Below are 24,617 nucleotides of genomic sequence, written 5' to 3' on the forward strand. Positions count from 1 at the left end.
CAGATGCTAAAAGTAAATGACCTATACTACGTCACTGTTAATGAAGAGATGAACTTTCGCTTCTCTTGGGCTGAAGTTTCCCAAAACCATAAAGGTAGTAAATTGAAATGTCTTTTGTTTTTCTATCATTTTCTGAATTTAAATTGGGATCAGATCAACTTTTAGTATTCTGGTGAGGGTGCTGAAGCCTTGATAATGTTAGCTTTATTTGTTAAAACTGTTAAATTCTCACTGCAGTGTACTTCTGTTTTTTTTAAGTTTCTGTTGACCGTCTTTTCTGTTCAATTGAAAGCAGCGAGTTTCTGTTTTAAATAAAGCGCGTTTTCTTGTAAAAGCTACTGTACTGAATACTTTTACAGGAACTTCTGGAACACTTTCAGTCTCAGCAAAAAAAAAAAAAAAAAAAAAAAAGCCACTAGTTCAAAGAGAAAAGGGTCATTTTGTGTGGGTGTGTGTTTTCTAACCAGCAATCCTCTGCATCTTCATACGCCGGGCCTGGATACGGCCTTTGGCTAGCCTCTGCTTGGCGATGATGCAGCGAATGTGGTCAGCAAAGATGAAGTTGGCCTGCAGGATGGGCAGGGGCTTGGCATGGGGGTTGGAGCTGGGTTTATGAATAACGATGTTTAATGCTCTGCTGTCATCCTCAACACCGGACACCTGCATGTCCTGTTGAAAGAAGCCGAGAGGAAAAACGGGGGGTGGGTGCAAGAAGAGAAATATGTCAAATTGAGTGACCACGTCACATGAGATAAGAAAAAAAAAAAAAAAAAAAAGTGGTACAAGAACTTCATAAAGCAAAGCAAGAAAGGAAATACGACTTCAAAAAACAAAAACAGTAATACACTGCAATAATGCATCAATGAAGGCTGTGGGTACCCGCATACGGAGCAAAAATTATTACACAGCATGACTAAGCATACTCAGTAAAGTATATCTGCGTATGTCCTCAAGGTATTACTAAGAGCCTCGCATGTCTTCAGTGAAAATGACACAGGAAATAAATAAATGCCTGATTCATGAAAAAAAAAAGAAACTTATAGAACAAACAGCTGATATTGAGAGGTGAAAATGAGAGCAGAAAAATTAGACTGGATTACAGAAAAGGTAATGATGTAAAAGGTAAATTACTAAGATAAAGAGTGAGGGATTACAGAAAAAGTCCACACGCACCTCAGACACAACTCAACATCTCATTTACCTTTAAACAGAGAAACTGAAACAGCCTGTTTTTTGGGGGTTTTTTTCTTACTTGCAGGAGGCCGGCGAATTTGACGACACCCCATCCAAGACGTTTGCTTTCTGGTTCCACCAGACTCATCTGATACACGTCTACAGCGAGGAACCTCTGAGCCTGCCCCCCATCTTTACTGACCACCATACAGGCTATTAGGTCACTGTTATCTGAAAAAGATCGCAAACATAACAGCCAATGTTTTTTATGCATTTTGGACTTTTTTTTAATATTAAAAAACTGTTTAATCAGTACCAAAATAACCCACTTGTATTTTGAAAATAACGTAGTCAAAAAGCGCACATTAATAATAAATATATATGTATATATTATTAAATACATAATGCAGACAAGGTATAACCACCAACTTCATGTTGCAAGACAGCATGTGTCTTTTTTGCTCACCTGTTGAATAGTCATTATAAGCTGCATTAGCTTATAATAACTATTTACACTAAACACGAGCCAAAGTACTTAAAACTGGTTCTGGGGTGGTCCATTGTTAGCAGTGTCTGAAATGTCATGACATGTCTGTGGAGACTAACTAACCACTTAGCACAATTTAAAAAAAAAAAAGATTTTTCTCAGTGTGTCTTCATTCATTTGTCTAGCACTATTCAGACACAACATAATTCTGAGTGCTTTACAGAAAGATAGAAAAATCAATACAAAGAGACATTTAAGACATGTAAAACATATGTATGCAGGCCATAATATAAAGCATGCACAAACAATCATGAGTTGTTTCCCGTGATCACAGATGTCTAGTTCTATACTACTGTCTACTACCATCATCACCATGAATTCCAGGCTGTTTCCACTATAGCCTGGTAAAGCAATGCCAAAACAGCAATAAAACTGTGGGAGAACCCAGTCGTCTATGACGCCCCAGGACACCTGTTTTACTCTGTCCTGTACAGGGGGAACCACCCATTAGAAACGAAAACAAATCCAGTTTAAGAGGAGGTTGCAGACATGATTCACTGATAACTGGACAGGATTACACAATGCACTGCAGAAGCAATGCACGTAACAGAAAACGCTGGACAGTATCAAGGCAGGTGAATCTAATGTCAATGGAAATACAGTATAGGTTTCACTTTGCCAGGCAAAAACACACTTTTTAAAATTTGATAAAATATCAAATATAACTGGACTACCACAGGAAAAACGTTCCAAGTGGTAATGAGGCTCTCAGGGACTGAGGTGCACACCCAAACTAGTTCACATGCCAAGGTGCAAACTACTGTTTCTTCACACAAAAGTATGCTGGACTGCAGAGCCACATTTTCAGATGCAACACATCTGTAACAAGCATCACATTTGTCATGATTACACACATAAAGTCACATAGGGATAAAACAATACTGCCTAAGCTGTTGCAGCTGGAGATGTAACCAAAGTAAGGGGATGCCGGACAGCCAAACAATCAGAGAAATTTGGGGAAATTCTGTACAAGGAGTCCTCAGAGTAGATGGGGAAAAATCCATGCCACCCCACCCCAACCCACCCCATTGAGCAACACAATACGTAATCTCCATTGGAAAGAAAAAAAAAAAAAAAGTAGTGCAGCTACTTTAACAATAAAGCACACACTGATGACTCAGCTTTCACCAAAGAGAAGGTTTTGTTCAAAGATGTTATTAATTAGGTTTAGTATGACATGCATGTATATTATTAATCATACCGCAAGGTGTTACTTTATTTTAAGAACAAATCTAAAACTTGGTCCACACTGATGTATACTACATTAGGACAAAAGAGGACTTGGATTAAAAAAGTGTTGCATGAACTGTTCAGGTATTACAGCCATTTGTGTACACAATTTTCAAAATAATTGGACAACTGACAGACAGTTTTGTGGCCAGGTGAGACCCAATCCCTTGTCATTCCGTGACATATTAAACTTATAAATGATCCTGGAGTTGATGGGCTGACAGAGTCACAGTCAATTGACACACTCAGTCAAAACACAGCTTAGGACAGAGAAGGTGCTTTGCTCCCACATGTCTGGAAAACTCATAATGACATTATAAGGCCACGTCAGATTCTTCACTTCAGTTTACCACAAAACCTACTATAACATAAACACAAACTGATGACCTGATCTGACACCACTGGTTGGGTTTAATTATCACCACTTCGATTCACTGTAAGTAAGCAGTAACACTAGACTGATGTAAAGCCCTTCAGGAATTTCTCTCTCTCACATGTCCCTTCCACTTAATGATATTTATGTTCATTTTGGTTCCCTTAATATGAATTCCCAAGTATTCTGACTAATCTACTTTACAGTGCAACATGACTAATGCTATGAATGTGGAAGCTATGCAGATTCATGTAGCTGAGGAAACTAATGGCTTTAATTTAAATATTTAAGAATGACGGGCTTCTTGCACAAGGCCAGAAAGCTGTTGTTGCACTGTCAATCACCCATGTGGCCTATTTAAAGATCAATGGGGGTTGCCAGAACTCAACAGTTCCTACCGAAATAGTGAAAGTACCTGCAGCTGGAGATATAGTCACCAATTTTCAATGGTAACACACAAGGGATGCCGACAACCAAATGGTCAGAGAAATTAGGGAAGTTCTGCACACAGAATACCCAAAATAGATGGGGGGAAAACACCGTGCTGCCCCCCCCAGCTTAATTACTGCTGGAAAGTTTGCCTGTTCAAAAAGGCTTAAAATATGCAGGAAACGTAAAACAAGACGACTCTGTTCAGTCACAACAGAATTTGTTTTGATATACTTTCATTCAAATAGCACAGAATACCTTTCTATGAAAGACTTGAACCCTTCATCTATTAGTCAAATTATTATTATTTTTTTTTTTTTTATTCTTTCTCCATCCCAGAAGAAGAAAGGCATTCACAAATGTGGTTCTTGTCCTTTGTTCTTGTGACTTAGACAAAAAGATAACTAAACATCTGAGACATCTTTGTGCAATAAAGCAAAACATGACTTGAGATGTTCAGTAAAAGAAAGCAGCAAACAGCATATAGCTGCCTAACTTTCACTGTCCCTTCAGGAATCCTGTCCAAGTGTACCCTTGTGATTTCAAGTGTCCCCAATGAACTTTGCAATTCTACACAATAAGATGAGAAGAAAACAACAAAAAAAAAACCCCATGTGACTCCAGTTTAGTTACAGGCCTCTTGTCCACAAGCCATAGCTGGTCACATTTCCAAACAGACATCTACATTAATCATTAATTCTGAGTTTGATAATACTATAATTTATAGTTTGTAGTGTTTCAATCTGGAGTTAACATTTCAGTGTTAATTCTGCTATGTTCATTAGGGTTATGAAATCAATAAACTATGTGACATGTTCTCTGGCAAACTTTAAGAGTTGAAAAAAATACTCCCCGCAGAGAAACAGTTTAGTCATGAAGTTGGTTTTTGGGAAAGGAGAAGCATAATTCTCAGGAACTTTCATCATGATGGATGTTAAGCACAGGAAGAACGCAGCGTGGCACAAGTAAGGAAAAAAGCTGCCAGAAAGTAATCGGTTAAATGTTTAAATTACAATTTTTTTTCCAAATTTCCCCTCGTGGGACAATAAAGGCTGTTTCTTCTTTCTTCTTCTTCTTCTCTGATCGGTTTATGAAAAGGTTTATTCCACCAATTTAAATTTCAAATGGTTTGATCTTATTTCTTATGAATGAATATGAAGCTTTTCTTTTTAAATTGAGTTTGGACCTTTACAGTGATATAAACAGAGTATTAGGCTTCATGTAAACATAACCCATGTGAACTACAAGGGTATTTGTAGAGTGCAGATATCCACCAAGGTTGAAGAAACACCACACAGTGTCTGAATTACAAAGGAACATCTGTAACATACTCTCACATTCTGCAACAGCAGGCTTGCTTTGAATTTCACTCAAAATGTGGGCTGATTTTTCCTCTGAAATGTCAATGCAAAATGTGCACTGTTCAAGACAGCAGACGAAGTTCATCAGCTCTCATTGCACAATTTAAAAAAAAAAAAAAGAAAGAAAAAGGATCCAACCCCAACCCCTACACTTCAGTAAAGTTCATAATTTAAATGCAACACTTGCACTGTAAGTATGACTGTGCACCACAGATGCATTGCTTCAGCGACTACATGCACTATAATGCACAATGGAGTGTAGAAATGTTGTGAATGGAGGTGGTGGCAGCTTAATGGTCAGAGAAAGAAGTTTGTGTGTGGAAGGTGCCAGATTTAAATCCCCCATTAGACAGGAAAACCCTGCACCCCACATTCTTACTGTGTGGAAAGTGTGTTCTTAGTCAACCACCTTACTCTAAAGCCAACAAAGGAAAGTCTTTTTAACCAAACCTCAGTAACATACATGACAGAAAACCTAGAGACAAAGCTACTGGAAATCCAGTCAAACCTAACGGAGGCTCTCTTAAAGGCTATCATTACTGAATCCGCTACAGACTCTTTTGACTGGCATTGGGAATCTTCAAAACAGTCGTGGTTTCAACCACTGAATGAAACTTGAAGCAAGCTACAGGGAGCAGTTTGGTTTCAATAGCTGTTTTGCATCCATCTGTCATGTTTAAGGTATCAACCTAGCTTCCCAAAAGAGGGGAATGAAGAGACTTTTCCAAAAAAAAAAAAATTATGGGTGCTTAATACAATCAGAAGACAAGAGAGACGCAAACAGCAACACAACCATGACACTGACTGAAAACAGTGTAGTAATGAAGACACGCTGCTGTGTCACCGGTTTTTCCATCCATAAGGCCACAGGTTTACATCATTAATCATTCATCAAATGTACTTCCAAGCAGATACTGCAGCTGACTCAACAGATGAAATGATAACTCTTAAAGGCCACGACTGCCTGAACTTGACACAGTCACTAGTGCTTAGTAATAACCTCAGTGGAATCTACAAACCCCCCGTCCTTTTAAAAAATAAATAAATAAATTGTAATTCTAAGAAGTAGAATTCATCGGTACTACCATTTTAAGTACTTGAAATTACAAAGGTTAAAAACAGTAACATGTCAAAACTGAGCAGACACCTGTGCAATATCAGAAAAATATCATTAAAACAATAACGAGATGGAGCTGACTGTGACACGCACTGAATAAAAGCACCACTAGTTGCCATAGCAAAGCAGATATGTAGAAATGCTCACGTTTGCAGGAATAAATAGGGAGGAATACACGGAATGTGATGATCTGTAAAAGTTTCTTTAAAAAAAAAAAAAAGGCAATTATGTTCAAATGATATTGGTTTAATGATAAGAATGAATGTGCCTTTGCTCCGCAATGAAATAGTGCTGTGTCCTTTTAACCTTTCCTGACAGTCACAGGATTAATGGTTGCTAAGAGCTTTGCTGATGCTTTAGGACACAGCAAATATGTCTGTTCCTTTTGGAATAACTCTGCGATTCATATACAGTACACAGCATGATTAACTGTACTGCAAGTTGCTGTCCTCTCTCTCTCTCCCCAAACTGATGGTTGCTCTGTGTGGGTTCCACACTCTGTTAAGTTACAAAACCAATGCCAGCTAAAGGCATAGATTCTGTGATGTTCCATTTACTGAAATCTAAATAGACAAAACTAATGTTATCGCATGTGTATGCACACGCACGCACACATCAGTATTTCAGGTTGTTGTTGGCAGAAAGCAGAGGCTGTGCTGAGAAGTGGTTTGCTGTGAGGTTGACACCTGTACTCAGAAAGCCTTGCAAAAAAGGAGCCACAAATGCATGCATGCACACGTAAACAAGAAATGTTTAAGTATGGATTTGCAAAGTTTGAGCACTTGCTGTCGTGAGACGTGTCATCACTCTCGCTCACATACTCTGCAGTTATACTTGCGATCCTCAAGAGCAGCGCAGAGCTAACCACGTGTAAGTTTCTATTATGTCTGCATGTAACAGCTACACACCTGTGCACATCATGAGAACATTGTTCAGGTTATTTCTGTGTAAGAAAAAAGCTCTGTGAACAGATGTGTGATTGTCTGTAAGCTCATCTCTGTGTTGCTATGGTTGTGAGCACTTGCGTGTGCAATTATCCAGGTACTGTGTTACACCTGTGTTGAGGGAAAGAGGGTGAGAAGAGAAATGAGAGAAACTGGTTTTGTTATTCTTTTATCTTATTGTAAGCATGGAAGATAAATATGCCCAGCAGCTGTAGTCTGTGGTCTGGCATTATACAGTGTACAGTGAGTATGCCTTTGTGTCCCTCTGTGTGCGTCTTACTGAGGTCTAAGACATCGTCTGTCTTGATAAGATCTTCAGGTCTGGTCAGAGGGAGCTGAGTCTCAGGTTCTCCCTGAAGCTGAAGCGATAAGGGACCGCAACATGAAGAAAACTCGAATCGCCTACATGAAGAGATGAGAGGTCCCACTCATAAACAAACAGGCACAAACACATACAAAGAAACTACATGTTAAAACAAACTTCCTGTCTAACACTGGCAGTTATAATGAACAAATGAGATTAAATGAGAATAAATGCACACAGTTCTCTGTTAAAAATCCTACTTTAGGCCTTTTTAGGCACTGAATGAAAAACAAACCTTGACGTTCTTTAAAGGAAAATTATTTCAATGGTTTGCCAAAACCCTTCAAGGAAAACTCAACTATAAGTCCTGATTTTCCTGTTATGTATGTCCACTGATCTTGGGTGTGTGACTGGGTGGCTCTTGCATGCCATCTCCTCATTTGCGGAGAAGACTGAGGTTTGGAAGCGCACCAAGGACACGAGTTAGCTATTGTTTGAGTAGAAATATGTAATATTATATAAACATATGCCCTAAGCCTCGACGGGAACTCGTCTACAGTAAGTGGTTTTCCAGTACTCTGTCAGGGTTATGTGCTGTACTGAGCTTGAGTGTGTGAGGGGACGCACCCTGCGTGTCTTCTCAACGTCTCCACATGGAAGCCTCTTTACAAAGTCAATGCCAGTCAGAGGAGTGCCGGTGGGTGGCAGCAGTATTGAGGCATCCATCATTAGATACTCCACATTCAGAGGCTTACTCTGCAACACAGAGCCCACATTATATAAGAACACCTGTACATATCCAGACACATAAGCAGAAAGAGAAATGTGCCTGTAAACTCAGGCTTATGTTTCATTTTGAGTGTTGGGAGCGGGTGAACAATATTACATGAAGGCTAACCCACCGTCATGCTCCTGTATTCATCCTCAAACATGTCCAGAAAGATTTCTTCACCCTGTGTTGACATTAACATCGAAAAGAAGTTAAATCAACAGAAAATGGGAGGGGAAGAAAAAAGAATTCAATACTAATCATACAGCAAAAAAACATTTGGGTGAAAGGCTTTCTGGGGAAACTGCAAGTCTGTCCGTGCAAGAGCGTAAAAACAGCACATGCAAATGAACACTCATGATACATGATGACTAGCACTTTCATACACAATACTATTCAAGATTTACTTGGGTTCATGGTCATAATCCTGCACTATGGCAACGTCCTTGTGTAACCACATTCTTCTACTGTTACACATGAGACAGCAAACTCTGTAAAACAAGCATTGTTCCTTGGCTAAAATAATATGCTACTGAAAGCCTCATAATAAACATGGTACTGGAAGCATGAGGCACAAGTCCATCTTTCTATCATGTACAGGCTCACACTCCAATTGATGTATCAAGTACAGGGATCTTGCTGAGAGGCACTTCAACAGGAAATGCCAGGAACTGAAACACCAACCTTCTGTTTATTGGATGACCCATTCAACCTCCCCCATCTGCAGATGATGACTCTTAAAGCTGTTTGTGTGCATTTATAAAACAGAGATGTCATTATTGTTCTCTGTGTGTTTCCATGCCCTTCACCGTGTAGGAGGCGAGCTGGGAAAAAGCATTTACTGTCCAAAATTAGAGCAAAACTACCATTTACCAAAGAAGTGAAAGGCAGGTGTTTTGGAATAAAATTTACACACAAACCCAAACAGGGGACGCCTGCAGACATTACCCAGCTATGGATAAATAAGTGCTTTTCTTCTCAAACAGCTCAAATTACTTTTTTTCTATGTTTAAGGACTTTTAAGCTAACATTAAGCTAACATTCACACACTCACACGCTGATGGATGGATCTGGGGCAACTCTGGGGCTCAGTATGTTGCCCACGCGTGCTTGACATGCAGACTGGAGGGCCCAGGGCATGAACCACCAACGTTCCGATTGATGGATGACCTAGTCTAACTCCTAAGCTATAGCTATAGCCACCCATGAACCCTCCACCCAACCCTGCCCCTCAAAAAAAAAGAAAGAAAAAAGAACACTACAACTGTTGATGACTTTCCTGATAAATAACTGAACTAATGGTTTCCACATTTCTTATTTTGCACCATTTTAAAGATGGTCAAATGCTTTCTTGTCCACATATATCAAAAGAAAGCAAAAGACACTTTAAATTGGAGTTCCTTATCACACTGGTGTAAGTTGCACTGAAATTATTATTTTTTTTTTTTTGTTATTTTAAGCTGTCTCAGAAAATCCTGTTCAACCTCACAGCACAGTAAAACTTGTTTAAAAAACAAACCCACTGTACCAATACACTTCTTCTCTGCACGTGAAGAACAATAAGCATAATTCTCTGAGTGGTTTTCTTTTGTTTGTTTAGTGAACAGAACTGTTTTTTCTCTTTCTGCACCTTCCCAGCTAAATCATGACTGATCCCAAAACTGACATCCAGATAACCAAAATGAACAGAAAGCCAGCTGCAAATATTTAAGTACGCCACTATGACATAGAGCCGCTTGAGAAACACTTTCAGTTTTGTCTCTTATACCTTCACAGAAATGGCCCCAGTTATTGTCAGTACCACAAGCACCTACAATAAAGTCTTATCTTCTGAGGGTTTTACTGTCATTACAAAGATCAGATAAGGCAGACTTTACTGGCAGGTGCTGATTTAACTTCAGTTAAGACACTTGGATTTAACAGCAGAATAGTCGTTAATTTGTGCTGTTTTTTTTTTTCTTCCTATTTTGATTCTTTGTTGATTAGCCCTGTCTGTCTTATCTGGCAGAACAGCAAACTTTACACTGAATGAGAGCTGAAAATCCTTTTGTTGCACAGCAGTCAGCAAAGGGAAATGGAAAATATTTAACATCAAAATCACTTGCAGATTTGTCAATCTGCGTATATGTTCCTTACACGTTTTTCATGCTTATATACAATGTAATGTGTGGGCAGATGAGAAGCAAGGCTCTTATTTTTGTAGGTTAGCATATGTCTATGTGAATTTGTGAGTGCATGTGAGTGTATGTTATGTACACTTGCCTTGTAGAATTGTCGCAGTAAATGCAGACTCTCTTCTCTGGCACCCTGCAAGCACAAACATGACAGTCTGAAACCGTCACCCAGGTACACACAGAAATAAACATGTAACATGCATAAAAAACACAGTACAGATAACAGTGGGGGATATAGGGTCAGAAAAAATTGGAAAAGATTTGCATTATATTTTTGCCGTTCCACTGAAAGCAGTTTTTACTCTACTAGAAGCTAATGCTTAAAAGTTCAAGTCAGTATTTGTATCAGATATCAGTGGTTCAATCTGCACAAAAACAAAGCTCAAATATTTTTTCTTCTTTATCTAATTATTTATTGTCTCTGAGCTGGCTGCTGATGAAGTCATATCATACTTCTTATCAAATTCTTCAAAGCCAGTAACTATTTCCCATAACATAGCACAATTCCTCTAAATAATACCACTACTGCCATTACTGGAAAATAGCACAGTATAATAAAATGTCAAATCTGCAATGGAATTTCCAGTTAAGTTGCTCTATGCACACTGATGAGCCACCGTCTCATTTAGCACCACTTATCCAACAGCTTGGTTTACTTGTAAGAGCAAACATTGTGTATGTACTGTGTATATTTAATGATTCCTGAGAAACACGGACACATCTCAATAATTTACTAGGGAATCCCATTCATAAGAATGTTAAATGTGTAATGCAATTGTAACATTGCCACTCCTGCTGCTTCTTCAATGATAAATGATGACAATAATAATCAGAAAGGGCTGGAGCCTATCCCAGCTATCAAAGGGCGAGAGGCAGGGTGCACGCTGTACAGGTCGCCAGCCTGTCGCAGTGCTAACACAGAGAGACAGACAAGCATTCACACCCACATTCACACCTGCGGGACCTTCTTGCTGTGAGGCAGCACTGCTCCCACCATGCTGCCCTAAGTCTTCTCTCAATGAGTTTAATTATTAAGATTATAGCCACAGGGTGGTACGGTGTTACAGTGGTTAGCACTGTCACCTCACAGCAAGAAGGTCACAGGTGTGAATCCAGTCTGGGCCTTTCTGTGTGGAGTTTGCATGTTTTCCTCATGTCGTCTCCAGCTTCCTCCACAGTCAAAGACATGCATGGGATTAGGTTAATTAGTGTGTGGCGGTGGTGTGTGGTTTGGGGTATAGCTGCAAGGGAGAGGTGGGGCAGTGGGCTCAGAGAGGGGCGTCAGGGGGACAGGCTGGGGCAGCTGCCCGGCAGGCGACTGACCGCACGTGTGTTTTACACAGCAGCTGCGGGTGGAGAGGAAGGACGGAGAGTGAGCTGAGTGGAGCTGGAAGCCTGCCAAGAAAACGAGAAGTCAAGGCAAAGCGTGAAAAGAAAAGCACATAAGGAGTGACAAACATTCCCAGTGTCAGAGTGTGTGTGTTCTGGGACCAGCCAAAGGCATTCATGTCACAGTGATTCTAAATTGATTGTAGGTGTGAATATGAGTGTGAATGGTTGTCTGTCTCTATGTGTTAGCCCTGCTATTTATAAAAACAGAACAGTCTGGCATGATTTATAGCTCAAAACAATCCTTCTTTATCTTAAACTGGGCTTTGGTGGAACCCCTCAGATCACTGTCTGATATAAGCTGTTTGAGCTCAACTATGCAAACATAATGCTTGACCAGCATGCGGGTGAGACTCCTATGCTTAATGCTTGAGCAGCATGTGGGTAAGACTCCTGTGCTTCTCCTGTGAGCTGATGTCAGAGATAAGCTGTCATCATACAGCTCCAAAAGATAAATAAATAAACAAAATACCGTTGTAACATAAAATTAACAAAATTTTAACTGGGTCAGATATTGGATAGCATATAGTCAAAGCCAATTCACTACAAGTTGAAGAAAAAAATCAACACTTAGTAAAAATACTTAGAAAAAATCACTACACTAATTTTAGCTTAATGATTGTGTTGATGGGTCAAGGCTAAGGAGCAAAGAGCCAAGACCCAAATAAAAGCGCCTCTTCACTGTTGGTAAACTGCGTCAGAGGTGGGAAATTCTCCCTGCAGAAACCCCAAGTGATGTTCAACTGATACCAAAAGTAGCTTAGGTCTCAACAGACCTGCTGGGGAAAAAAAGACTTTAAAATGACCAAGACAAGGTTTCGGTTAAAAATTATGATTTTGTAAAAAAGAAAAAAATAACTCATTGGTAGCTGCATGATTACTTCCTAGAATGTGGTGTGATTGCAAAGAAAAGTAGGGAGTATTACCATGAAGTGACAGAAAATGAAATATAACTTCCCTGAAGGATGAGCAAGAAAAATCCCAAAAAACCAAAAATGGACTGCAGGAGACATGGGGGGATAGGAAGAGGAGTCAGAGGAAGCAAGACTAAATGTGAATATTTAATAACGGGCAGGAAGACATGAGAAGGAAGGTCTGTAAAAACATTTTAGGTCATTAAGTGGCTCTAAGCAAGAAATCCTGCAGCTGTGAATTCTGTAGAAGAGAGAAAATGACATGGATGACCTAACAGCCACTTTTTCCACTTCTCTGTCCTTCTGTTCCCTGAAGCATTTTCTGTGTTTTGATATTATTAATCCTGAGTCATGTAATCTGCTAACAGGACTGGGCATGTTTGTGTGTGCAGTACCTCCAGGCAGGCCAGATGAACATCTTTGATAATACAGCAGCTCCCAGAAAGCACAGACTGCTTTAACAAAAGGCAGCTCAGCTCTAGGGTAGCAAGACGTACTTTACCATCTACACACATAACAGAAATGTACAAACAAGTAATGAGTATAACATATCACTTCCTGTTGGCTGGAAACTCCATTATCTCTAATAAATGCACCAAAATACTCTCACGTCCCATTTAAAACAATGTACACATGGTTTGTGAACTTCAAACAGCTAAAATTTCTACTTCATTTACATTCGCCAGATCAGAGATTCTCGTAATACACCATGCAAAACACTGCACGGTGTGCCAGTGCACAGACTGTATGTTCAGCTTAGCAATATGCAAATAAAATGAGCATCAGAAGAAAAAAAAAAGGTACTTTTTTTTAAAGGTATGAAACACCACATCAAATTCAAATGAGGACAAGTGTGTGTCTGTGCGTGTTAATTACCTGGCTGTGCTGCCTGGTTCATAACTCTGATAAGTCTTTCTACGAGCACCACACTGTAAGAGCTCCTCTCCTGGTCTGGAACTGGAAGCTGCAGACGTTCCAGAAGATCACGGTTTATGCCTACAAACAAATTGAACCGAAAAAAAAAAAAAGAAAAAGTTAATTCTGTGCCATAAACACAAAGACTGTCATCTAATAGTCTGAAAGTGATATTAAAAGGATACAGAGAACTGTCTTGACTAGTCCTGGAATCTAACATACTTAGCATTAGCTTGGTTAATTGGTAGCACAGTCAGAAGGGAAAACATTGTAAGGCCCAAACGTGCTACTTCCTAAAAGTTAAGATGCTCCAATCCACCACATTTGATTTTTAATATATTTAATAGTTTTTTAGCTGGAGGATGTCACTGTTCCATCATCCATCATATCTATTAGCATCTTTAGAAATTTTTATAGCACTTCCTCAATAAATCATGGAGGTGTCACATGTGTGCAGCATGCGTAAGAATTGTTTGCTGCACAAATGCACTCATTATTGAGTTCACATGCACAAAAACAAAATGGCAAACACGTTGCTGCAGGGTAAATATGAGTAAACCTGGATTAATTTCCATTTCATTATTGTTAATCAAAGTAAATAAATCCTATATCAAAAAAAGAAGAATTAACTTTAACTGTTTGGCACCTTGACACTGACATTATTTAGAACCTAAAATAGTTTATGAAGTTAAAACTGCAGGGCAGAAAGGAGACTCCTTAATCTAAGAAATACTGATAGTAGATTCCTGTTAGCTTAAAACTGACTGAACTGATTCATTTTCACTCATTTCAGTTTAGTCCTTGTACCTGATTGTTTTTAGATGAATGACTGTTTTTGTTTTGTTTGTTAAACCACTCAGTGGCTGTCAAGAAGCCAGTATGACAAATTACACAATAACTGGACTGAAAATCAGTGACAACAGGTCTGCTGGAGTAATGAATACAAATGTGAACTTTTGGTTCAAATGATCATCATTGTGTAGAGATGAGGTCAGGGTAAAGGTAAAATAGTGAGTGTCTACAGCCATCGCTAACACACAGTGGAGGCTCTGTCACTGACATTTGGGGTTTGGTGCTGCATTTCAGCCAGAGGGAACTTGTAAAAACTGCTGGATTTTGATCCATGATGCAATACCATCTGAAAAGTGTCTGATTGGCAACATATTCATTTCTCAGCATGACAAGGACCCCAAATACGCCAACAGTACAGCAAGAGCAGCAAGAAGTAGCCAGAAGGTTTGGCTGCTAAAGGTCACTGTCCAGCACTGATGCACAAGCAGGGTCTTCCTATAAATGGACTAGTTCTTATATAGCGCTTTTCTACTCAGTATGAGCACTCAAAGCGCTTATACAACCTGTTTTGCATTCACCCATGCACTCCCATTCATACAAGCACTTCCATTTTTACAAAGCTAAGTGCTTTTTTTAATTAACTAACATTCACACGCATACATACTCCGACAGAACGGTCGGAGAGCAAACTTGGGGCTAAGTATCTTGCCCAAGGATACATTGGCATGTAGCCTGGAGTAGCCAGGATTCGAACCGCTGACCTTCCGATCAGTAGGTGACCTGCTCTACCTACTGAGCTACAGCCACCCAGTCTGTAATCTCATCACAAAGTCAACATCTGAAGGCTGCAAAGCAGCATGTGGGTATGTCAACGTGCTGGAGGCACTGTGGACAGATGAAGTTAACAGTGAGCTTTCGCATACCTTTGCTGTGTGACACAGCATAAAGCAGGCAGAGGACAAACAGTGCGTGGTAGTCATCACTGGTGCAGTCGAGGGCACTGTACACCATGTCTAAGAACGGTCTGCAGGGAGCAAGAAAGAGACAATAAGAGAACACAGAATCAGTCCACAGACACATCCATCTTACCCTTTACTCATTCTTTCCACTTTTAGATCAGTGCTCATGTGTGTGCATGTACCTGCTCCTCTGTGTGTGTGTGCGAGTTGCTGCAGCTGTTTTCTCCTCATCAGTGATGTTCTGTTCTGTCAGCTCTGGCACCTTACACTTCTCCATCACCACCATCTCTATCTCTGCACAAATATGCACACACACCCCAAGAGAGACATGCTTACTTACATAAATCTCCATAAATATGGACAACCACTTCCCCTAAATCATTCACATTCACACCACACCTTTACCACACTTATAGCTATAAAACAAACAAGCTCTAAAATGCATGCAAGTTTCCCTCATAGTATTCAGAACTGGAAAATTTACTAATTAATAAGAAAGCACCAAAAGGCACCAAAAGGCAACAGAATATTTAAGCCTATTAAAATATTTAAACACAAATGCATCTATTTTAAAATTCATTCTTTAAAATGCTTGTAATTTTATCACTTCTCTTATCAGTTTGTTAAACATGGTAGGCATCACTGTTCCAACCCAGACGGTACATGTCTCATTCTGAAACTATCTCAGCCCCTGCAGCCCATGACCCCATTTGCATTAAAGTCAACCCTGCTGGAAAAAAAACAAACCAAAACAAACACCCCTCAGAGGCACTGAAGTGTGTGAAGCTGTCAATGTCTCACTAGAAGTCAAAGCATAAAGAAGGCATCATTTCAGATGATTTAATACAGACTAACACACACACACACACACACACACACACACACAACACACACACACACACACACACACACACACACACACACACACACACACACAGAGCAGGAGTGAGAGACAGGTGGAGAGGTGAGGAGCACAGGATGGATGGTGTATCACTGTGGAAATGGATACTTGGCTGCCACGTGGATTGTATTCAACACAAGTGGTAACCATGATAATTATGGGGAAATTATATGGTGCCAAACAGGGGATGCAGCAAAAAGAGGGAGGCCTCATCTTAAACCTAGCTGAAGAGACAATTTTATTTTCTGATTTTGCAGGTTTTCTTGGATTTTACTCCTGCTCCTTTTTTCAAAATCTTTTGTTCCTAAACTGCCTTAAAACTGACAAAAGAGGCTATATAATACATATCTACATATAGCTGCAAAAACATGGAGACCACATGTAAGCATTTACTTGAATGTCCAAATGAAAAGCATCAAAGCGAACCACATTTCCAGGTAAAATTTTGATGATCTTTTTATTCTTTTCTTTCAATGAGTTCTCTCTCTTTTCTCTTTGGAGGATAACCGGAGTGCATGGGAGACCACATCGGATTGATGGCAGTGAAGGAACACTCACAAACACAGTCCTGTACTGCTGTGTCCACCGAGACACACACTCACCTTCCGCCGTCTCCCCACTCGCTCTGCTTCCCTTAGAACTCCCACCTCCTCCTCCTATGCCCTCTATACCTTTTCCCTTTTCCCTCTCTCCTCCTCTGACACTGTCATCATCCCAGCCCTCCTCTAATCCTCCTCCTCCACTGCTGCTTCCTCCCCCAGCCCTTTCGTCATCTTCCTCCTCGCCCAGGTTCTTGTAGTTTGGCCTCTTCTGTGTTCGTTTGCGGCCTCGATGGCGGGATAGCTCCAGGGAGCGCTCCAGAGACTCTGGGGGCTAATGAAGCGACGCACACCTCCTGCAGTGGCCTGTTGGGTAGAAGTAAAAGAAGACAGTGGCCAGGGTTTGAACATGCAGGAATATGCCACACGTGGAAGTGAGGATCACTGAGTTATTTTAATCAACATATTCAAATGAAACTGTTACAAACATAACACAAATGTATGAGCTCAATCAAAAACTCTGGCAACTTTACCATGAAATGCAAAAAGAATTACTGGTTTACATTTCTGATTTGCAGCCAATCAAATTTTTAAGGTTGTCTTGTTGTGCGTCTCTGGGTTGCTTTACAGCATAGGTTCTATTTTTAAAACACTCCTTGGAAGTCCAGTTTGACACGTTCCACATGTGTGTCTGCAATGCAAGTTAAAACTCCTCCACTGTAACAAAACAAAGAACCTCAGAGATGAATTCAATTATTTTGGAAAAGAAAAAGCTGCTCAAATTCATATCAGGTGGCCACAGTGGTGGTGAGAGAAGATTGTGTTCTGCTCAAAAATTCCTGTACTTTCAATGCAATGTGATCGGGCAGCCAGTGGTTTGATGGCCTGTGATAAAGTCTGAGTCATTTCTCTCAGTGCTTCAGGATATTAGAATAGTTAGTAGTTGGTACTCAGTGTTAGCAGTCTGAGTTGTTGAAAATGGTCCTAATCACAGCCCTGACCTGATTTACCTTCTTCACATATAACTCTTATGACTCTTAAACCGAAAACAGGTGTTTGTTCTCTGGGTTGTAAGCGAGCAATGATGACCCAGCAATGATGACTGTTGCTATAACAGTCACAATGGCTTGACAAAGATGCTGATTTTGGCTCCATTGTGAATTTCCATCTAAAAATTGTACCGGAAGACTTCCATAAGTGCAAAAACAGAGACAGCTTTGTATGGGAACTGAAATCAGAAATGTACTTGTAATTAGATATCACGTATTTAAATGATTACTTTTTGGTTAAAATAAAGCAGTTTGATGGCCTATGAACCATAAGGGGCAAATGTCTTTAAGTTAAGGCAGGTAGTGGTCTGAACAAGAGCAACAAAAAAAAAAAAAAGGGAGGAGAGTACACAGTCAGATAATAACAGGAATGTACTCAGAGCCCAGATACTAAAAAGACACCAACTATACTGTTTCCAGAAAGCAGTTTTTCTGAAAACCCTTACTTGCAGATATGCATACAAAGTCAAAAATGAACACAAGAACAGCATTCACAGAAATATAGATATACCTTTGTCTGTTTATTCTTACTCTAATTACAAAGCCTTACAGTAACTGTCATTCTTACCAAAAGCCTTTTGGCACACACTTTTGGACCAATCCACAGACAATTCTCTCACACACACACACACACACACACTCACACTCACACACTCACTCAGGCTTTGAGGCCACTTCTGTGTGGCCGTACACAAACTTTGAGAAACCCACTTTCGACATACAGCCCACAAACTGACACCAAAACGCACAAACTCAATCCCACAGGAAACAACTGGTAAATGACAAAAGTGCTGAGAAGTGCTGTCACTGCGCTGTGACTTGCAGTATTATGTTACATGAGTAATCTTCCTGTTGCAATTTGAATCATAAACCCCTTATTCACTGCTGCAGAGAAATATAAAACTCTTTGCTTTCACAGAGACTGCAAGTAATCATAATTCAGTTATTTCAAAACTTGATGATTCTCTAATTTATTTTCCACATACAGCACTTTTAATCTTGGACTGACAAAGTACTTGGGGGTAAAATCAGGGTCAATCAAACAGATGTCCAAACAGCTAAGGGTGGAAATCAATATTTCATATTAATGTGGATCCAACTTTGACATACACCACCTATGGCAATATTTTTGCAGACAAAGTCCTTAAAACATGCCTGACTTATAAAGTTTTATTTTAGACAGTTTTTGCCTCAACTTTACTTGTACATGCGCTAGCTTTGCACTTGCAAATGAGCATCCACCATTTTAAAATACATTGTAAAAACAGGAACTATGGAAAAGCATAAACAGTTTTCTTTGATTCATCATCTGATCCATTAAAGCAATTGGGAGATTATTAGCTAATTACAATAATGTTGGTGGCAGCTCTAAAATGAAAAAAAAAAAAAAAAAAAAAAATACTGTAAAGGGTTCAGTGATGATGCGAAACAAGCCTGAATTCCAAGATGATCCTTTCTCTGTGGTTTCATTTCGTGAAAAGGTAACTGCTGCTACAAAAACACTACGAGGAAGAAACTCTTTATCTCACACTGAAACTAGGTGGCCTGATTTCACTGAAGTTCTTGTGTTAACACAAACCACCAAACATTAGCACATGATCACGTCGGAACATACATGCAGATATATACACCAGGTGTCCTGAAACCATACTCCTATTCAAATGTGTGCCTAGGACAAACCCAGTATCAGTTTCTCTGCATCAACGTCTGGTGAAAGTACTGTACATGAATCACGGTTAAACGTTACATCGTTTAAAATCCTTGCCTTGGCCTTCTCTCCTCCATCTTTTCTTTCTTTAAATCCCACATTAGAAGAAAGGGGTTCTTGTAACAATTAATCTCTTAAAAACGAAGCCAGTCATTTTTAGCCATTTCCACTGAAACACACATAAAAAAAAAAAACAACAAAAAACCCAAAAACCTTAGGCCCTAGCATTTAGTTTTATTCCATGCTTTAAAACTCACTGGTGTTATCTCTCTGTATTGCTGGCAGGATCACATTGTAAAAAACACTGCTAAAACACAGTATGTATTTTATCAGAAACAAACCACAAACCATTATCAGAGTGTGAGTGTGTGTGTGAGTGTGTGTGTGTGTGTGTGTGTGCGCGTGTGTGAGAGAGAGAGAGAGAGAGAGAGAGAGGAGAGCGTGGTGTGTGTGTCAGTCACACCTGCTAGCTGACTATATTCTGGTAAACCGCTCGCAGTCTAAACCAATGCTGAGAAATTAATGGAGGTCAGGGAGCATGCACGACATACCAACAAACACACAGAAACCCCTGCACGCTGGATGCCATTTGCAGGTCAGAAGATACACTGAACTTTCTGCACAGTGAACTAGCTGCATGAACTTAGTTGTTTGTTTTTAAAAAAGATACTGCTACACACATGCAAATATAAAAAAAACATGTATCTAACTGCTGCACTTGCAAGTAAACACATCTACAAAAGTGTGAGAGAAAGAGAGAGAAAACACTTCTTCCAGGAAAGAGATCTGGGTTAGGTGAGCCAGCTCTGTCAGTGTTCCATCATGTGACCTAATTTCCTGCCACATCAAAGGCAAACAGGAGGTGCCATTTGACCACCTGCGCAGAAACAGAGCCCATACCTCATATGTCTGCTTTTTTATCGACAATAAATCAAACAATAACACGGTACATGTGATTTAGCAGATACACTACTTGCTGTACAAGTTCTGAGTACCTATTTAGCATCTTTAGGAATTTCTATTAGCACTTCCTCAATAAATCATGGTGGTGTCACACAAGTGTGCGGCATGCGTAAGAACTGTTTGCTGCACAAGTGCGCTCATTATTGTGTTTACATGCACAAAAACAAAATGGCAAACGCATTGCTGCAGGGTAAATACGAGTAAATAACACAACCTGAATTAGTTTCCATTTTATTATTGTTAGTTATAGTAAATAAATCCTTCAACTGTTTGGCACCTTTTCAAAAAAAAAAAAAGCAAACTAGTGTTGAAAGCTGCTCAGTGGAACAACAGTGAACTCTATAGAAAAAAAATACAGGGGTGTCTGTGTGTGGGGGGGGGGTGATCTTGAATGAATAACTGACAGGTATGTGATTGGGTCTGGTTGTCTCCTGTTGTGGTACACCAAAACTGTGAAGACATCACGCCTCGAGTTACATTCGCTGAAAAGGTAGGCCGTTTCTTACAACAACCAGAGATCTCTCACTCGCACGCACGCACGCACACACTGACTGACAGACAGTCACACACACACACACACACACACTCAGCACAGAGAATAACCACAAGGATTCTCAGAACGCTCACTACCCCAGCACACCCACCTGCTTTTAAAAACAGATGGTCAAAAAAATGTCAAGAAGCAGAGGAGGGGCGATGAAGGAAGAGAAACTGAATCAAGAGTAGAAAATGAGAGGTGAGGGGAATTGGATGGGGAAGATTAGGTGATGAAAGTGGTGGTGGTGGTGGTGGTGGTGGGGATTAAAACAGGCAGAAATGAAATTACAAGAATATGCAAATGGTTATAAAAGGGCACGGAGAAGTAAAAGGAAAACCGAATGTTTCGATCCAAAGCCATGGCAGGAAAGGAGACAAAAAGACAGGAATCAGGAAGTGCTCAAAAAATGGAAAGGAAAAAAAAGAAGAAAAGTCAAGTAATTTGCATATTGCTGCCTTGATGTGGGTGAATCATGGAGAAAAACCATGATCCTGCAATCTCATAACCACCTACACTCACTTCTGGAACACAACAGTGTGTGTGTACATGCGGTTGCCTGCGTAGGTGTGCTTGTGCACATTTCTTGTTTGTGTGCTGTACTCCCAGTTTTACCTTTACAGTACAGTACACTCTACTGTACATTAGCATATACTGTGTGTGTGTGTGTGTGTGTTTTAAACCAGCGTTTGTTTTTTCATCAGGTTTCTGATAGAAGTTACATGAAACATTACTGTGAGGCTAGATTATCATGTACTGTGTGTGTGTGTGTGTGTGTGTGTGTGTGTGTTACCGTGCTCTTGTGTGTGCTGTGTATATCTGCCGGTGTGGTGAACACTGAGAGATCCCCATTGAAAATAACATCTGCAAGGGCGTTGACCAGTGGCTGATAGTGGATGATTAGAAACACCTGGAAACCAGCAGAAAAACACAACATAAATATTAATAAGTATAAATAAGTGGTGCAAAATATCACAGATGCAACTGCCTCCCATTAAGAAACAAGATGTACACTCACTGGCCACTTTATTAGGTAAACCTGTTCAACTGCTTATTAATACAAATATCTAAATCAGCCAATCACATGGCAGCAACTCAGTGGATCCAAGCCTGCAGACATAGTCAAGGCATCCTGCTAAAGTTCAAAGAAAGCATCAGAATAGGGAAGAAAGGTGATTAAGTGACTCTGAATGCGGCGTGGTTGTTGGTGCCTTGTATCAGCGGTTCAGGATGCTGCTGGTGTGGGGATATATTCTTGGCACACTTTGGGTCTTTTAGCACCAACTGAGCATTGTTTAAACTCCACAGCCTACTGGAGTATTGTTGCTGTCCAAGTCTATCCCTTACAATGAGTTCAGTGTACTCAAAGACTTCCACAGTTACCAGATCTCCATTCCAATAGAGTATTTTTGGGATGTGGTGGAAAAGAAATTCTCACCACAGGTCTGCAGCAACTGTGTGATGCTGTCATGCCAATATGGACTAACATAGCTGGAATGTTTCCAGTATCTTGTTGAATCTATGCCACGAAGAATTAAGGCAGTTCTGAAGCAAAAGGGGACCAAGCAAGTACTAACAAGAAGTACCTAATAATTGCTACTGCTCTTTTAATTACTCAAAGAAAAATATGAGCAGTGTAAATAAATACATTAAAAAAAACAATGTTAAATGAGCACACAATTACATACAATAACTGGGGGTGCTTTTATGTTGAAAAGCAGGTTGGATAGGGTGCATTCAAAACACGAGCCACAAAGTAAAACCTCAGCATGAAGAAAGTGAATATACCTGTGAGCACTGCAGCGTAAAGTAATGTTTGCATGTTTCATGGTTTTCCCAAGTCACAGCTCATGGCAGAATAAATAAGCACATTGTCAGGTTTACTTCAAATGAAACAATAAATCTAGTATAGAAACTTTGCACACACTGCAACTTCCTTATATGAAGATATATCAAGTTAAGCAGGAATAGTGGGACCCACAACAGGATTACATACATAAAACATAAACTGTCTGCAGGCAGTCTGTTATTTAATTATAATAATAATGAATATTAACATTTCCTGAGGAGTTATGATGATAAATATGATGAATGACTAAGCAAAAATACCTTGGTGAAGGCTAGTTGTTGTTGAGCTTTTTCTTTGCAAAGCAGATCTGTCTAACAGGTCAGGTTAGTGGAGTCATTTTGGTAACACGCCAACCTGATCCTGTAAGCTGACCTCAAAGTCTCTGCTCAGGCAACTTTTACTCAAATCCGTGGAGGCCCCAGGGCCTGAAAAGGTTCTTTTTTATAAAGGTAGGATGGGATGGGAGCTCGATGTTCTATTTGGTGATGAAATTATAGGAATGTGGGAAGATTGTTAACTGATAAAAAAATTATAAATTCTCCTTGTTGATGGGCAGCCTTTAGAACGTGGTGACCATAAAGTCTCAATACCTCATGTTGATTTCCTGCTTTGACATCTGAGTCTCCCAGTATTTCAATAATAGTGGCATATAGTGTGTGGTGTGTGTGGGTGTTGGGGGGGGGGGGGGGGGGGGGGGGGGGGGGCTTACTTGAGACAACAGATAGAGGGACACCTGAGGGTTGATCTTCCGCTCTTCAGACTGCAATAAAAAAAGAAAGAGAGAGAACATACATGTTTATGTATAATAAAAACAAATCGTGAAGAATATAATGTAACAAAATCAGTGAGCAAAAGCACAAACCTGAAATGATTAGCACAGTTGACAGTATCTACTAATAGGCTACTATAATAGCAATCATAACCCATATTGCAGAAAAGATCTTACACTGTCAAAAAGAAATATTCAGTTTATACATCTATGTTTAAAAAAAAATACAGTGCTTCCCCACCCAAGCAGACATCCACATTATGGTTTTACTTGGAAAACAATCTTTTTGCAGCTTCCTTATTTGATATACATTATAGTAATGACAAGTTTTAACATTTCTGTCTGACTAGTTTGTAATACCCTGTTAGCTCTCACACTACCATACACCGATCAGGCATAACATTATGACCACTGACTGGTGAAGCGGACACCACTGATTATCTCGTCATCGTGGCATCTGTTAGCATAACTAAGGGGTGGTTCAGGGTCATCTGATCTAGCCCCAACTATGAGCTTGATCAAAAAGGAAAGTTTTAAGCCTAATCTTAAAACAAAGAGGGTTGTCTGTTTCCCGAATCTAAACTGGGAGCTGGTTCCACAGAAGAGGGGCCTGAAAGCTGAAGGCTCTGCCTCCCATTCTACTCTTAAGTATCCTAGGAACCACAAGTAAGCCAGCAGTCTGAGCGTGAAGGGCTCTATTTGGGTGATATGGTACTATGAGGTCTTTGAGATAAGAGGGGCCTGATTATTCAAGACCTTATATGTGAGGAGAATGCTTTTAAATTCAATTCTGGATTTAACAGGGAGCCAACAAAGAGAAGCCAATAATATGCTCTCTCTTTCTAGTCCCTGTCAGTACTCTAGCTGCAGCATTTTGGATCAGCTGTAGGCTTTTCAGGGAGCTTTTAGCCTGA

General features: G+C 39.9%; 1 protein-coding gene across 1 annotated transcript in view; it reads right to left on the reverse strand.

Moving 5' to 3' along the window:
- Window positions 1-24,617, reverse strand: part of clec16a (C-type lectin domain containing 16A) — a 46,829-nt gene that overhangs the window by 8,813 nt on the left and 13,399 nt on the right. Inside the window, 15 exon segments of the mRNA XM_030735678.1 lie at window positions 465-669; window positions 1,253-1,404; window positions 7,455-7,545; window positions 7,547-7,576; window positions 8,106-8,234; window positions 8,381-8,431; window positions 10,510-10,554; window positions 13,120-13,229; window positions 13,601-13,720; window positions 15,355-15,455; window positions 15,573-15,684; window positions 16,894-17,166; window positions 17,169-17,196; window positions 21,879-21,995; window positions 23,644-23,694. Coding sequence (XP_030591538.1) covers window positions 465-669; window positions 1,253-1,404; window positions 7,455-7,545; window positions 7,547-7,576; window positions 8,106-8,234; window positions 8,381-8,431; window positions 10,510-10,554; window positions 13,120-13,229; window positions 13,601-13,720; window positions 15,355-15,455; window positions 15,573-15,684; window positions 16,894-17,166; window positions 17,169-17,196; window positions 21,879-21,995; window positions 23,644-23,694 — 1,615 coding nt within the window.

Source organism: Archocentrus centrarchus, chromosome 8 (genome assembly GCF_007364275.1).
Source record: "Archocentrus centrarchus isolate MPI-CPG fArcCen1 chromosome 8, fArcCen1, whole genome shotgun sequence".
NCBI classification, from domain to species: Eukaryota; Metazoa; Chordata; class Actinopteri; order Cichliformes; family Cichlidae; genus Archocentrus; species Archocentrus centrarchus.